At 55.2% G+C, this 13,213-nt stretch overlaps 1 protein-coding gene across 1 annotated transcript in view; it reads left to right on the plus strand.

Moving 5' to 3' along the window:
• Positions 1-10,669, plus strand: part of TMEM255B (transmembrane protein 255B) — a 39,176-nt gene extending 28,507 nt beyond the window's left edge. Inside the window, exons 6-9 of the mRNA XM_005877687.2 lie at positions 223-308; positions 1,811-1,970; positions 5,254-5,397; positions 9,894-10,669. Coding sequence (XP_005877749.1) covers positions 223-308; positions 1,811-1,970; positions 5,254-5,397; positions 9,894-10,061 — 558 coding nt within the window. The 3' untranslated portion in view covers positions 10,062-10,669. The remainder of the gene's footprint in view (positions 1-222; positions 309-1,810; positions 1,971-5,253; positions 5,398-9,893) is intronic.
• The last annotated feature ends 2,544 nt before the right edge of the window (positions 10,670-13,213 follow it).

A 13,213-nucleotide genomic window follows, 5' to 3' on the forward strand; every position in this document is an offset into this window, starting at 1 on the left:
ACTGAGCCTGGTCCTCTAACTCCTCCTGCAGGGCAGAGTCCTGTCACGCCCCAACCCCGAAGCACCTGGAATAGGGGGATGAAGGGGAAGGTCAAGAAATGTGGGCTCAGCGGGGAGAACTGCCTGACTGACCAGGGTGCAGCCCTGCTCACCCTGGGGAGAGAATGAGCGGGCACACAGGGGACAGGTCCCTGAGACCCGGCAAGGCCTTTCTGCTTGCAGGTCACCTGTCACTCCCTCAATGGCAAGTGCCAGCTGAAGGTGAAGAGCAACACCTGCTATTGTTGTGACCTCTACAACTGCCAAAGGTGAGTCCAGCAGGGAGTGGGCGGGGAGGGTGCCTCATGGGAGGAGGGGAGGCAGCCCCTCTTCTCATGCCTCCCTCCTCCCCCTTCTCTGCTCTTCCCTGTCCTTGGACACTGCACCTACACCATCACCTGTAGTCTTTATGTGAGGGAAGGGAGTTAGCTCCATTTCACAGATGAGAAAACCGAGGCTCAGTGATGTGGTGAGGTGTGGGGAGGGGAAGTGTCCTATAAGCCCCATGATCATGTCTCTGTAGTGAGCCTGTGCCTCTGGCCTGTGGAATTCACCAGCCTTTCTTAGTGTCCGCCCCTGCTCCCCCCCGCCCCCGCCCCAGCTGGGACAGATGGCTAAACAGGGCTGGAGTTGGGTATTCCCCTTGATAACACTCCAGCAGGTTAGGCCCTGGGTACCAGTGTCCCCGAGGCCAGGCCTGTTGAGAAAGCAGCTCTGGCTGTTTCAGAACTGTCCCTTTCCCTCCCCCTGCTGGAAGCCCGAGAGCATTTTTCTGGGTGTTTAGTGTGGGACCAGGTTGAGCTCCTAAAGGTGAATCTCACAGCCTTGTGGGGCCCCCATGACTGGTTCCCCACAGATTTTAATGCTGACTTAAGTCATAGCAGATCACCATTACAGATCCGCTTTCTACCCCGGCCCCTGGGGCCTGGGCGTTTCCGCTCCTGAGTGTGTCCGCGGAGCTGGGCTCCTGTATCCACCTGTCTGCATCTCCAATCTGGGAGCAGCCGTGTGTCCTGCATCCTCCCCTCTTAGGACCCAAAACGAGTTGTTGATTTTCCAGGCTATTCGGCTTTTCATTTGTTGTTGGGACCCAGTGCGAGTTCCAAGCTGGAACCGAAATCCTTCCCCCATTGTCTTCTACATTTGTATTAACAGCTTGAACACTTACCTTAAAGCCAGGGGGAATTTTAACGCTTGCTCCTGGGGTACTCCCCCCGGAATTGTTGGAAATCTCAGGGGTTTAAGCTGCACCCCCTTCCCCGAGAAAAGGGTCCACGCTATTTCCAAGATGAAACGGAGGAGCAGCATGTGTGGGTCACGGCGACTGCCCCCAGCAGCCTCCTGTGGCCAGGAAGCAGGCTCATCTCAGCCATGCTGTGGGGGCCAGGATGAATCCCTCCACCAGCGCGGCCGCTTGCTGAAGGCTGACTCAGTTGGGGCCCCATTGGTGGGGCGCTGGGGCCTGCATTCTCCCTGTGCAGGGCCTGTGTTTGGGGAGTGGGCAAGGTGATGGTGCCATCCTCTCTGCTCAGAGCCCGGGGCTCCTTCCCTGGGTGGGGACAGCCTTGCTGCCTTGGCCTCAGGGTGCCATTGGGCTGGTGCCTCTCTCTGGCATGACCACTGGGGCCCTCGGGGCCTTTGAGAGCAAAGACCACGGCCGGTCTGGATTCAGTTCACCTGGCCCAGCCCTGCGTCCTCCCAGCCCGGCTGTCACCTGGCAGGTCCTCTCCTCGCAGGCACGGGTGACACTGTTGTCTCCTCCCGTGTGCAGCACCGAGTACTCTCCCACCTACTATGAGTTCGTGGGCGTGAGCGGCTGTCAGGATGTGGTCCACCTCTACCGGCTGCTCTGGGCCTCGACGGTGCTCAACGTCCTGGGCCTGTTCCTGGGCATCGTCACGGCCGCGGTCCTGGGGGCCTTCAAGGACATGGTGAGTAGTGCCGCCCGGGCTGGGCAGCAACAGCACTCGGGACGGACAAGGGCTTCGGGGCCCATGTTCTTGCAGGCACACAAGGCAGGCCTCGTGATCCCCCCTCACAAATGGGGAAACTGAGGCTCGTGAACACCACCCACCATACATTTTAAGGACAGCCAGCCTTTGCCGGTCATTTCTGGAAGCAGAGTCTGTCCCAGCACTCGCCTCCACCCTCTGAGGAAGAATCTGAACTTGACGCTTAGATGTGTCTGTCTCCACCACCTCTCACCCCGACTGCGTGTGCAATCACCAGAGCCTCTGATTTGGTAGATCTGGAGGGGCAGGTGGTCCTGGGGTCTGCACTCTCCCAAACTCATAGGTGATTCTGATGCAAGAACTAGGGAGAGCGGGTGCTTAGCGTGTGCCGGAGCGCCAGGAAGGGGCAGTGACTGCAGGGCCTCACTGTGAAGGTTGCTCTAGCTGAGCCTCCCCTCAGCATGGTTCCCTTTTCACAGGCAAATAGCCCTGCCTGGGGCTGGGCTGCAGGGTCCCCCTTCTCCAGTCCTCTCCCTATGGCACCTCTTTGTTCCAAACTAGAAATTCTCACCACCGTGCCACCTCCTGCAACAACCCTCCCTTCATCCTAGAGGTGCCGCAGGCGAAGGGCAGCTCCCCAGAGTCCCCAGTTGCAAACCCCTCGGCATGCACATAACAGCTGAGAGAGGAGCCACCCACCATGACCCAGAGTTAACTCTAAGGCCAGTGTGAACGCACCTGCAGGCAAGGCACCTGCCCGGCAGCTAAAGCTCTTCCCGAGTCTCTTGCTACTCAGCTGTTCTGGAGACTTTGGTCATTGACCGTTTTTAGTAGCTGAGCCTGGATTCCTCCCGAGATCTATGATTTTCTAAAAGGTTTTGTTTCTCTAGATAAAATCTGAGCTAACACGGGACATCCTGGTGTCCCCTAGGACCCAAACCTTCCTCCTGGCTGCCACCCTGGAGGGGGCAGACGGCCTCTCCAAGCTCTGGCTGTGGTTATAAGATTCTTTACACTCATGGAAAAGACAAGCACCCTCCAGGGATGAAAGTCGCTGGTCACCATGCCTTCAGCAAAGTCTCCAATGGGTGCCACAGCTCTCCCAGGGTGCCTGGGGTCTGCAGAGGGTCCCACAGGGCGCCCTCTGCGAAAACCCTCAGTATAGGCGTTCTATCAGGAATGTAGCGATGCCCCAGAAGGGCCACTATTTCCCACCAGACTGCAGCGTTGTGTCTAAACTCTGCTCTGGACAATTTTCTTTCTCCAACCCAAAGCTCTGGGATGCTGTGAGAAGCAAAAAGCATGATTTCTTAACATTTTACACCTACTGAGTACATCTTATCTAATAAAGAGGGAATATGCAAATTGACCATCACACCATAACAATCAAGATGGCTGCGCCCATACCCGAGGCCGAGTTCCCATAACGAGCCTTAATGAGCAATCATCAAGATGGCTGCACTCACAGCGGAGGCTGAGTTCCCATAACGAGCCTTAACGAGCAATCAGCAGGAACCTGAGGCTGCGCCCCTCGCCTGGTGGGGCTTGACAGGGGACCTCAAGCCGTGCCCCCTGCCCTGGCACCAGGCTGGGGGACCTCAGGCCATGCCCCCCCCACCCTGCGGGGCTTGATGGGGGACCTCAGGCCGCACTCCCCGCCCAGCGGGGCTTGACAGGGGACCTCAGGCCATGTCCCCTGCCCAGCGAGGCTTAACGGGGGACCTCATGGTGCACCCCCCACCTGGCAGGGCTTGATGGGGGACCTGAGGCTGCGCCCCCCCCCCCCCCCCCCCCCCGGGGGGGGGGGGGGCTGCTGTGTTGCTGACAATTACCTAAAAGAGAAGTTGGGGTTCTTCACTGGGCTGGAAAAGATTTAGCTAAATCAGAAATCAGGTCTAATTAAGCAAGTTTATCTACATGTTATAAAGCTCTTGCTGGTGCCAACTGCACGCGTGTGTTTCGATCTGTCATTGTCAATCGTGAATTTGGTTGACACTTATAGAGAAAGGGCAAATAGCAATATTAAAATATTTCTTCTAATTAATTCCCTTTTAATGTGCACGAATTTCGTGCACCGGGTCACTAGTACTCTTATAAGTTTAATGGATCTTATAATTTAAAATTATTTTAAGGAACGAAGGCCCTTCATGAACCAGCCCAAAGCTGTGTGTGCCCTCTCAGCGTACGAGGGCTTCATATGCAGGTCACACATGCTCGTCACACTGGGTGCAGAGTAAGTCCCTTTGCCCAGCAGGTGGGGCAGGGGGAGTCTGGGGTCTGCAGCGGGGCTCCTGAGGAGGTGCCTGGGCACCGTGACAACACTTACAGACAGTCATTTAAACCCTGTCTGGCGGGGAAGGGTCTGCACTGATCTTCAGGTGTATGTACTGAGAAATGAGGTGGACAGTCCTGTTGGTCCAGTTGGGGGCTCCTTGAGGTCACCAACACAGAAAGGTAGACAGGAGGCCAGGGCAAGACCAGGCAGATGCAGGCAGCCAGGGCCAAAGCTGGGCCGGGCCTCCCAGTGCCTCCTGCAGACAGAGTGAAGCTGCCCATGCCAAAATGTTTAGCTCCTTCATGGGAGAACCCCCGTCCCTGCCCTGTCCTTCCTAAACCCCAAATGGCAAAAATGCTGAGCAAGGCCAGCTGGGTTCCTTTTCAGCCCATGAGATCATCTGTGAACCTTGACCTTCAACCTCCATCACCCTTGCTCAGCCCAAGCCCCCCAGGGCTCTGGCTGCAGCTGTTTCCTCTGGCCAGGATGCTCCTCTCGCCCCCTGCCCTCTGTGTGGCCCAGCCCCTGCTGTACCAGCCCAGAAACCCCTGGGCTGTGTCCCCGGGGCTGGCACATGAGGGAAGCAAGCCCAGTAGGACCACGTCTGAGCATGGAAGCCCGTCCACCCGCTATGGCCGAAGCTGCGTGGGAGGTGGTGTAACACTGTGTCACCTGCAGGGGAGGGACCAGGGGTTTTTGTGCTTTATCAAAACAGCACCAAAGAGGGCCTGGGCCTAACCTGGAATCTTAGTGGGTCTCTGGGACAAATTAAAAAAATAAAAAGCAAAAATAAGCCCCGCTTTTCAGGTGTTTAGTTCCGATATGAGAGATTTTGATCTGAGGACTCGTGGCATCTCCCCCTGGCAGATCTGCTAGGACCTCACCTTCCTGGATGACTTGAGCATGGGGCTCCCTGGAGGGACTGCTCGAGGCTGAAGGTGCCAGGCTTTGGGGGGCTGGCTGATGCATCTCCATTCTCTGTGGCAGGTCCCTCTGTCCCAGCTGGCCTACAGACCCTCTGCTCCACCCCAGATCCTCTACAACCCTGCCCAGCAGATCCTGGCCTACTCCGGCTTCTGCCCGGCACCGGCGACCCTCCCCACCTGCTCGTCCTACCCTCTGCCTCTCCAGGTAGGCCGAGCTTAACCTGCCTGAAGCCGCGGTGCTCACATCACGGGCCGCAGTCATGCAGGACAGCGCTGGTCAGACGGGACGTGCAGGGGAGCTTGGGTTGAAGGAAGACCCAGGGCTTCCCCTCTCCTCATGGAGGTGATGTGGTGGCGGAGCAGGCATGGACTGGGAAAGGGGTTGGGATTATCCGAGGGGTGATGTGGCCGGTCACTCCACACACAGTCTCCCACAGCCAAACTTGGCAGTTTGGACATCCTTTGCTCCACATGGTCATGGTGACAAATTGTTGGTGTCCTTCAGGACTCTAACCTTTTCTTTCTTTTTTAAAATATATGTTTTTATTGGTTTTAGACAGAGAGAAAGGGAGAGAGAGAGAGAGAAACATAGATCGGCTGCCTCTTGTATACCTTTTACTGGGGATCGAGCCCACAACCTGGGCATCTGCCCTGCCCGGGAATGGAACTGGTGACCTCTTGGTGTAATGGGACAACACCCAACTGAGCCACACCGGCCAGGGCTATCCTTTCTCAATCAACAAAAGTTCACTGCGATTTCTGGGCCAGAGCAGCTGGGGACATACCACCAGGTGCCTGGGCCCCGTCAACGCCTTTTACTGGGGATCGAGCCCGCAACCTGGGCATCTGCCCTGCCCGGGAATGGAACTGGTGACCTCTTGGTGTAATGGGACAACACCCAACTGAGCCACACCGGCCAGGGCTATCCTTTCTCAATCAACAAAAGTTCACTGCGATTTCTGGGCCAGAGCAGCTGGGGACATACCACCAGGTGCCTGGGCCCCGTCAGCATAGCACAGTTATTTAGATGGAGCCATGTGAATTTGCCAATGCCCAACCACACTGCCCACAGCAATGGCGATGTCATAGATTCACCCTAAAATACTGCTGTTGGCCTTGGAGTTGTTGTGGGGCACTTGGTGGGGGTGAGACCTTGTTTGTAGAGTGGCGTTTGCTTTGTCCTTCTGTTTCCATTTGTGGTTTCGGCTTTTCCTTCTTTATAAGCTAGGAAGCTTCTGGTTGAAATAGACCCTAATACTCTGTCGCCTTATGTACTCCAGACCTCAACCGTGGCACTACTGACGTTGGGGCCAGAGAGCTCTGAGGGGTGACGCTGCCCTGTGCACTATAGGATGTTGAGCAGCGTCCCTGGCCTCCACCCACCAGCTCTCAGTACACCCCCGTTGTGACAACCAAAAATGTATCCAGAAGTTGCCCAGTGTTCTCAGGGGGTCGAAGATGAGAATCACTGGTCCACACAACTTACCTAGGCTTCCATTTCGGGGTGGGCAACCAGATGGGCTTAGCATTCTTTTGCCTGTACTACTAACAACGCCAGCAGCAAGTGCTAGGAAGTTTACAATATTAACATGCACGCGGAGTTGTGTTTCTGCGCTTGGGGGGGAGGGGTGCTGCGGGGGGCTCAGACCTGATCCTTTGCAATGAAGTCATACATCTTCATGTGTCAACTGCCGGATGCATGAGTGGTCCTTGGGGGTGGGCAGCAGCCAGGGCTCTTGGTAAGCCTGGAGCCTGACTTCGGGGTGCTGGTTGGTGTCCTGCTCTTGCCGTGTTCCCTCAGGAGACGTGCTCCTTGCAGGAGTGCAGGATGTGGCGGATGGTCTTCCATCCCTAAATCCCGGTGCTGGTGAGTGGGTCTGCTCGACTTCAGTGTCATATTCCCTCCTTCGGGGCCCTCTGGCTCTTCACAAGCAGCAGATGCCCCCTCTTCACCCTCCCGGGGGAGGCCTGGGCTCTCGTCCCGTTGGCCTAATCAGCTATTATCGCCAGCACATGTAGGAGTATAATTACATATATGTCAATAATTGGATTTTGAGGAGAGGACAAATCAATGAGGTTCCTGTGTTTCCATAGCAGAAAAACAACAGAACTGAAGCTCCTGTTTCTGCTGACAGCTGAGAGGGAGGGGACTCTGGGTGTCCTCAGCAGCAAAATGCTCCCACACAGCAGCAGGGGGCGAGACAGCTGCTGGTGGCTGATTTGAGCAGTTGGCCGAAAAAATTTTTTTGAAGAGAACCCACCTTCCTTGCTCCTAGGAGTTGATTGGTCAGGAAAGTCAGGGAAGGGGTTGGTGTTGATGAGTTTTGTGAACAAGGACACAAGGAGAGATTTCGCTCACACCCTGTGATTAAGGGATTTCTTGTCCACTCCCCTGATCCGGCCCTGTCTGTCGGTGTAGTTCACTCTACAGTTACCGGTGGTTTACTCCACAGTTCGTGGTGGTTTAGTCTGTGATTCATGGTGTTTTAGTCTGTGGTTCATGGTGGTTTACTCTGTGGTTCATAGTGTTTTACTCTGTGGTTTGTGGTGTTTTACTCAACAGTTCGTGGTGGTTTACTCTGTGGTTTGTGGTGGTTTACTCTGTGGTTCATGGTGTTTTACTCTGTGGTTTGTGGTGGTTTGCTCCGTGGTTTGTGGTGGTTTACTCTGTGGTTCATGGTGGTTCATTCCATGGTTTATGGTGTTTTACTCCATGGTTTGTGGTGGTTAATTAAGTCTGTGGTTTGTGATGGTTTACTCCATGGTTTGTGGTGGTTTACTCTGTGGTTTGTGGTGGTTTACTCTGTGGTTTGTGGTGGTTTGCTCCGTGGTTTGTGGTGGTTTACTCTGTGGTTCATGGTATTTTACTCTGTGGTTTGTGGTGGTTTACTCTGTGGTTCATGGTGGTTCATTCCATGGTTTGTGGTGTTTTACTCCGTGGTTTGTGGTGGTTTACTCCGTGGTTTGTGGTGGTTTACTCTGTGGTTTGTGGTGGTTCATTCCATGGTTTATGGTGTTTTACTCTGTGGTTTGTGGTGGTTAATTAAGTCTGTGGTTTGTGGTGTTTTACTCTGTGGTTCATGGTGTTTTACTCTGTGGTTCATGGTGGTTAAGTCTGTGGTTCGTGGTAGTTTACTCTGTGGTTCAGGGTGTTTACTCCATGGTTCCTGGCAAGTTGCTCTGCGATTTGTGGTGGTTTACTTCGTGGTTCCTTCTGGTTTACTCCCTGGTTCCTGGTGATTTGCTCTATGGTCTGGGTGGTTTATGCTGTGGTTCTCCCAGGTGCTCATTTCCAGTGAAGAGCTGGACACATACATGGTGGGATCTGGGAGCTCCCAGCAGAATGTTCCCCAGAGAATGTTCTCTAGAGGTTTCTTTGTCCCTGTGGTCAGAGTGTGAGTTTGAGAGAAAGAAAGAAACAAAGGTGGGCAGGGGCCCTGGGCTGTCAGATCCTGAGAACTCAGGCTGTTGACCCTGAGCAAGGTGACACTCTTGGCTTCAGGGACAGCTTGTGGGGAAGTCCTCCTTTCAGATCCTGAGGTCGGGGCTCCTGGACCTCCTTCGTGGAGAAGCCTCCAGGGAAGGCCAAGGCAGACAGGTCGGCCTCTCGGGGGCCCCGGGGCACTTGGCGGGCAGAGAGCAAAGGAATTACAGCACCGCCAGGAGACCAGGGCCCTACGCTCGCCCTGTGGCATTTCACAGCAGGGCCTGTGTGCTTTATTTGTTTAAAGATCGGTTTTAAGTAGGCATTTTCAACTCTTAGAACTTGAAAAAGAAAAAAGTGTAACAGGTTTGTTAGCAGATGGAGAAAAACTGGAAAAACATTTTTCTTCTCAATCACTTTTACTTGAGTCTACGTCAGGGTTCTCCAGAGAACCAATAGGATGGATGGATGCACATATATGTAGACATAGATGTAGATTAGACATTGAGACAGAGACATAGAGAGACAGGGACAGAGCAAGGTGTCCTGGGCAGGGCAGGACGGCAGGCGGGAGACCCAGGAAAGAATGGATGTTGCCGTTTCGAGCCCAAGGTCAGTCTCCTGGGAGAATTCCCTCCTCTCCGGAAACCTCAGTCTTGTCCTCTTAAGGCCTTCAACTGATTGGATGAGGCTCACCGACATCACAGAGAGTGACCTGCTTTACTCAGTCTACTGATTTCAGTGTCAACCTCAAAATGCCGTCACAGCCACTTCCAGACAGGTGTTCGACCAAACATCTGGGCACCGAGGCCTGGCCAAGTTGTCACATAAAATTAATCGTCACACTCGGTGACAAATGCTGAGCTCCTGGGCTTTTCCTTAAAGTGTGACGTGTTGGGTGAACCCAGGGGTCCCCAAATGAGCTGGGCAGCCTTCTCCTTGGACATGTTTGCCCTTGAAAAATGAGACTCCCGCACAGCAGGCGTGAGGGCTGGGAAGGCTGAGGAATTCCTCAGCTGGGTGTTTCCACAGGCGGCAGCAAGAGCGGACTTTGTGGAAAGGAGGCCCCCGCTGGGCAGGGCCGGGCCTCCCCCTGGCCTCCCTGAGAACTCACTCTGGTCAGGGAGTGTTCCCACCCCAAGGGCCTTGGTTAGGCGGGTGACCCTGGGTCTGGGGGAGCCCGAGCCCCAGGTGGGCTCTTGGAGGGGTGCTCCGTGTGGACTGCGTGCGGCTGGCCCTCTCCACGGACTGAGGAAGCCTTTTCTGTTCCATTGCAGCCGTCCAGCAGCTTCCCAGCCTCGTCCTCCACTGACCTCTCTCTGTCCGAGGACACGCAGCCTCCGTCCCAGTCCAGCTCCAGCTTCGGGCTCCCGCCCAACGTCCCGCCTCTCTATGCTCCAGCCCCTTTCCTCCCCGGGGAGAAGCCTCCCCCCTACGCACCATGACAGGGGGGAGATTGAAAAAGAACTTCTTTTTGGTTTGTTTTTTTAAAAAGCAGCCTCCACCACGCCTACTTCTGTGGCCAACCTCCTAGAGACATCAGGAGAACGTTTCCGAAGTCTCTGTCCTCCTTCCCTCCCCGGGTCAAGGAGAGGCCAGGACCAGTGGTGAGGACAGAGCCCCCTCAGGTGACCCAGGCCTGGGCGGCACCTCTGCTTGGCCGCCTCACCCAGCGTGTAAACCAGATGCCAAATAGCACTACAAGTTCTACCTGGAGCCTCCTTGCTCTGGTATCTGTCACCACTTACATAAAGCTGAGTCCCATTTCCCTACACATTTCCATCTCCTCTTAACTAGGTAGTTATTACTATTATTTTACAAAGAGAACATGATCCTGGGGCATCCATGTGTGAGGATCATTTCAAAGGAAACGTGTTGAATGTTTATTTATTTACGTGGGTCCCCCAGAGGGGGCAGGGTCTCCACTCCAGGGCTGCGTTCTCCTGCATTTATTTGCTCAAACGACAAGATTCTCTGGCTCAAATATAAAGCGCTGATTCCAAGGCCCGCGGTGACTCTGGTCTCTGTGCGCTTCTGTCTTTTACAAATTTGCCATCACACCTGGAGGGTTTTGTTACCTGAGCTGCGTGCTTCTTACTTAACTTCTGGGCTTCCAACTGCCATCCTTCATGGGGTGCTCTGGAGGCGCCTGGTCTGCTTGGTAGGGCACCCGGTGTGGTTACCCCACTGGAGTGGGTGGTTTCTGAGGCCCCACAGCCAGAGCCTGGGGTGCGGCCCTGCCTATCACAGACCAACAGCTACTGACTCAGGGCCCAATGTGTATCCACCTGCTGCCAAACACACCTGAGGCAGTAAGTGAGCACAGTCCTTGGATATGATCCAATCCTGGTTGAGTGACAGGCCAGAGTCCCCATATGCCAGTCCTGGATCACTGGGGGAAAGAGATAAGGGAGGGGGAGCGGAGGGGGGAGGAGAGAGAGGGGTGAGGGGAGGAGCGTTTTAAGAGAACAAAGTCTCCTGCTCCCAGCTGCTGGCTGTGAACGCAAATCTGGCTAACAGACAAGATATTCTCAGCCCCGTACAGAAGTATCTCATTTAATTTCCTGCGCATATAGGGAACATTACCTGGGGCATCCATGTAACGCTTCCTGTAAAGAAGGTAAACACACACGTCACATAGGAAGTGACACACGTGGAATATAGCAAACTCGGGGAGTCAGGCCCCAGGAGCCTGGCTAATTGTTCTGGGAAAGGCTATTGATTACAGACCGGGAAGCGAAAGGCCGGCCGCTGGTCTGGCGAGCCGTCTTTAGTAAGAGTATCATTTTGTTCAATTTAGACTCACGTGCCTAGTGTTTTCCAGGAGACCCTGATCTTATGGTGGCCCAGCATAGCCTTGTTCTCCGCAGGACAGGTTTGGGGTCCCCCACTTCCCGTTTGCAAAGACAGGAGGGGCCCACCCTCGGGGTTCCTAAACAGGAAAGAAGGCACTGTGTCGTTAAGAGGAGAATTCCTTTTATTAGTGAGACCATGGAGAGTGGGAAGTGCGGCCCATGAAGACAGACTAACGCAGTGTGAGAGCCCAGGAGCCAGCATCCGGCCAGGGGTCTGGGGAGCAGAAACCAGAGCGGGGCCGCGAGGCATGAAGGGCTGACCCTCACCTCTGCCTGATACACCTGACTGGATGTTGGCAGTAATAGACCCTGGCAGAGCCACCAGGCCGCCCTGGGGCTGGCACGTCTGGGGTCACACAGCAAGTGCCTCAAAGAGCAACACTCCTCTGCCTGGAGTCTAAGAACCAAACTGCTCACGGAGTCAGGAGGCCTTTGCAATCTAAACGCTGAACCCATGGGGTGCGTTTCCTATTGCATGAGCTCCTGGACAGGGAGGAAGGTTGGCCGCAGGAATCCTGAGCGTGCACCGAGCACCCGCTGGGCCTTGGGGGGCAGCATCAGGCCCATGCTGCCCCGCTGCTAACAGTAGAGAAGCTGAGTTGCAGACCTGGCAGCGAGCCTGTGCTGACTGGACCGGGCCACCAACCCCGGAAGACAACCGGGTGCCAGAGATCACAGGGACAACCCCGTCCTCCACACATGCCCCCGGTCAGAGACACTCAGCGGCGTCAGTGTCCCCAGACTGTTCACCCCCAACCCGCTCTGTCTTGCAGTCTTTTCATCTAACCTAGAGCCAAGACTGATAAAAAATATTAAGCTCCAAGGCCAATAATTTTGCTCTTGCCCACAAAAATGTCTTTCTCCCTTGCTCCAGCCACAAAAATATGTGAACAATTCAACTTCCAGACTGGGGGTGGCTCCCACACAACCAAGCCCCGCCCCCCAGGCCCCAGAACACCTCCCCCACGCCCTGCACACTGCAGGCACCCACACCTGGTCGCCCAGTCTGCAGGGAAAGCATCTCCACCCCTGGCACACAGCGTCTGGACACACCCGGCCCGCCGTGTGCTCTGGTGCCACGCCCCAGTGCGTGTGGGGCACCACCTCTGCCAAAGCCTTTGCCTCGCTGCAGCGGATCCTGACCTGGCTCTGCCCGAGTCTTGATGCCCCACAGGAGCTGGACCACAGCTCTGATGGGCACCACCTTGGGGCGGGTCTCCTGTTGAATTTACCCCCCCCTCCCCATTCCTGTTCACAGATGGCAGTGGGTGCTGGAGGCTGCTGGGGTGGGGGTGTCAAGGAGACTGCTAATGGGCGCAGGGCTCCCTTGTGGGGCGATGGAAATATTCCGGAACTAAGTAGTGGTGATGGTGGCACAACCTTTAGTGGCCGAACTAGAACTCATCCAATTGTATGCTCTTAAAGGGTGGATATTATGGTATGTGAATTGTATCTCCATGAAAAAGGGTGGGGCAGGAATGCATGTGAAGCACTTAGAACAGCCAGGGACCAGCATGTGCTCTGTTAACAGGCCACTTGCCATCACTGTCACCGTAAAGAACCACCTCTGGTTGGGTCTTGAGCAGCCTGTCCTCACCCAGCACTGCTCTGCCTCCCCACTCCCGCCCTGTCCCAAACTTCTGCAGCCCGATTGCCTCACCTCTGGGCGTGGGGATGAAAACACAGGTGGCAGGAGCAGAGATGCCCTCTGAATTTTGGGGGAAGAGTTTGGCTGAGCTGTT

The sequence above is a fragment of the Myotis brandtii genome, unplaced genomic scaffold (genome assembly GCF_000412655.1).
Source record: "Myotis brandtii unplaced genomic scaffold, ASM41265v1 scaffold528, whole genome shotgun sequence".
Lineage (NCBI taxonomy): Eukaryota > Metazoa > Chordata > Mammalia > Chiroptera > Vespertilionidae > Myotis > Myotis brandtii.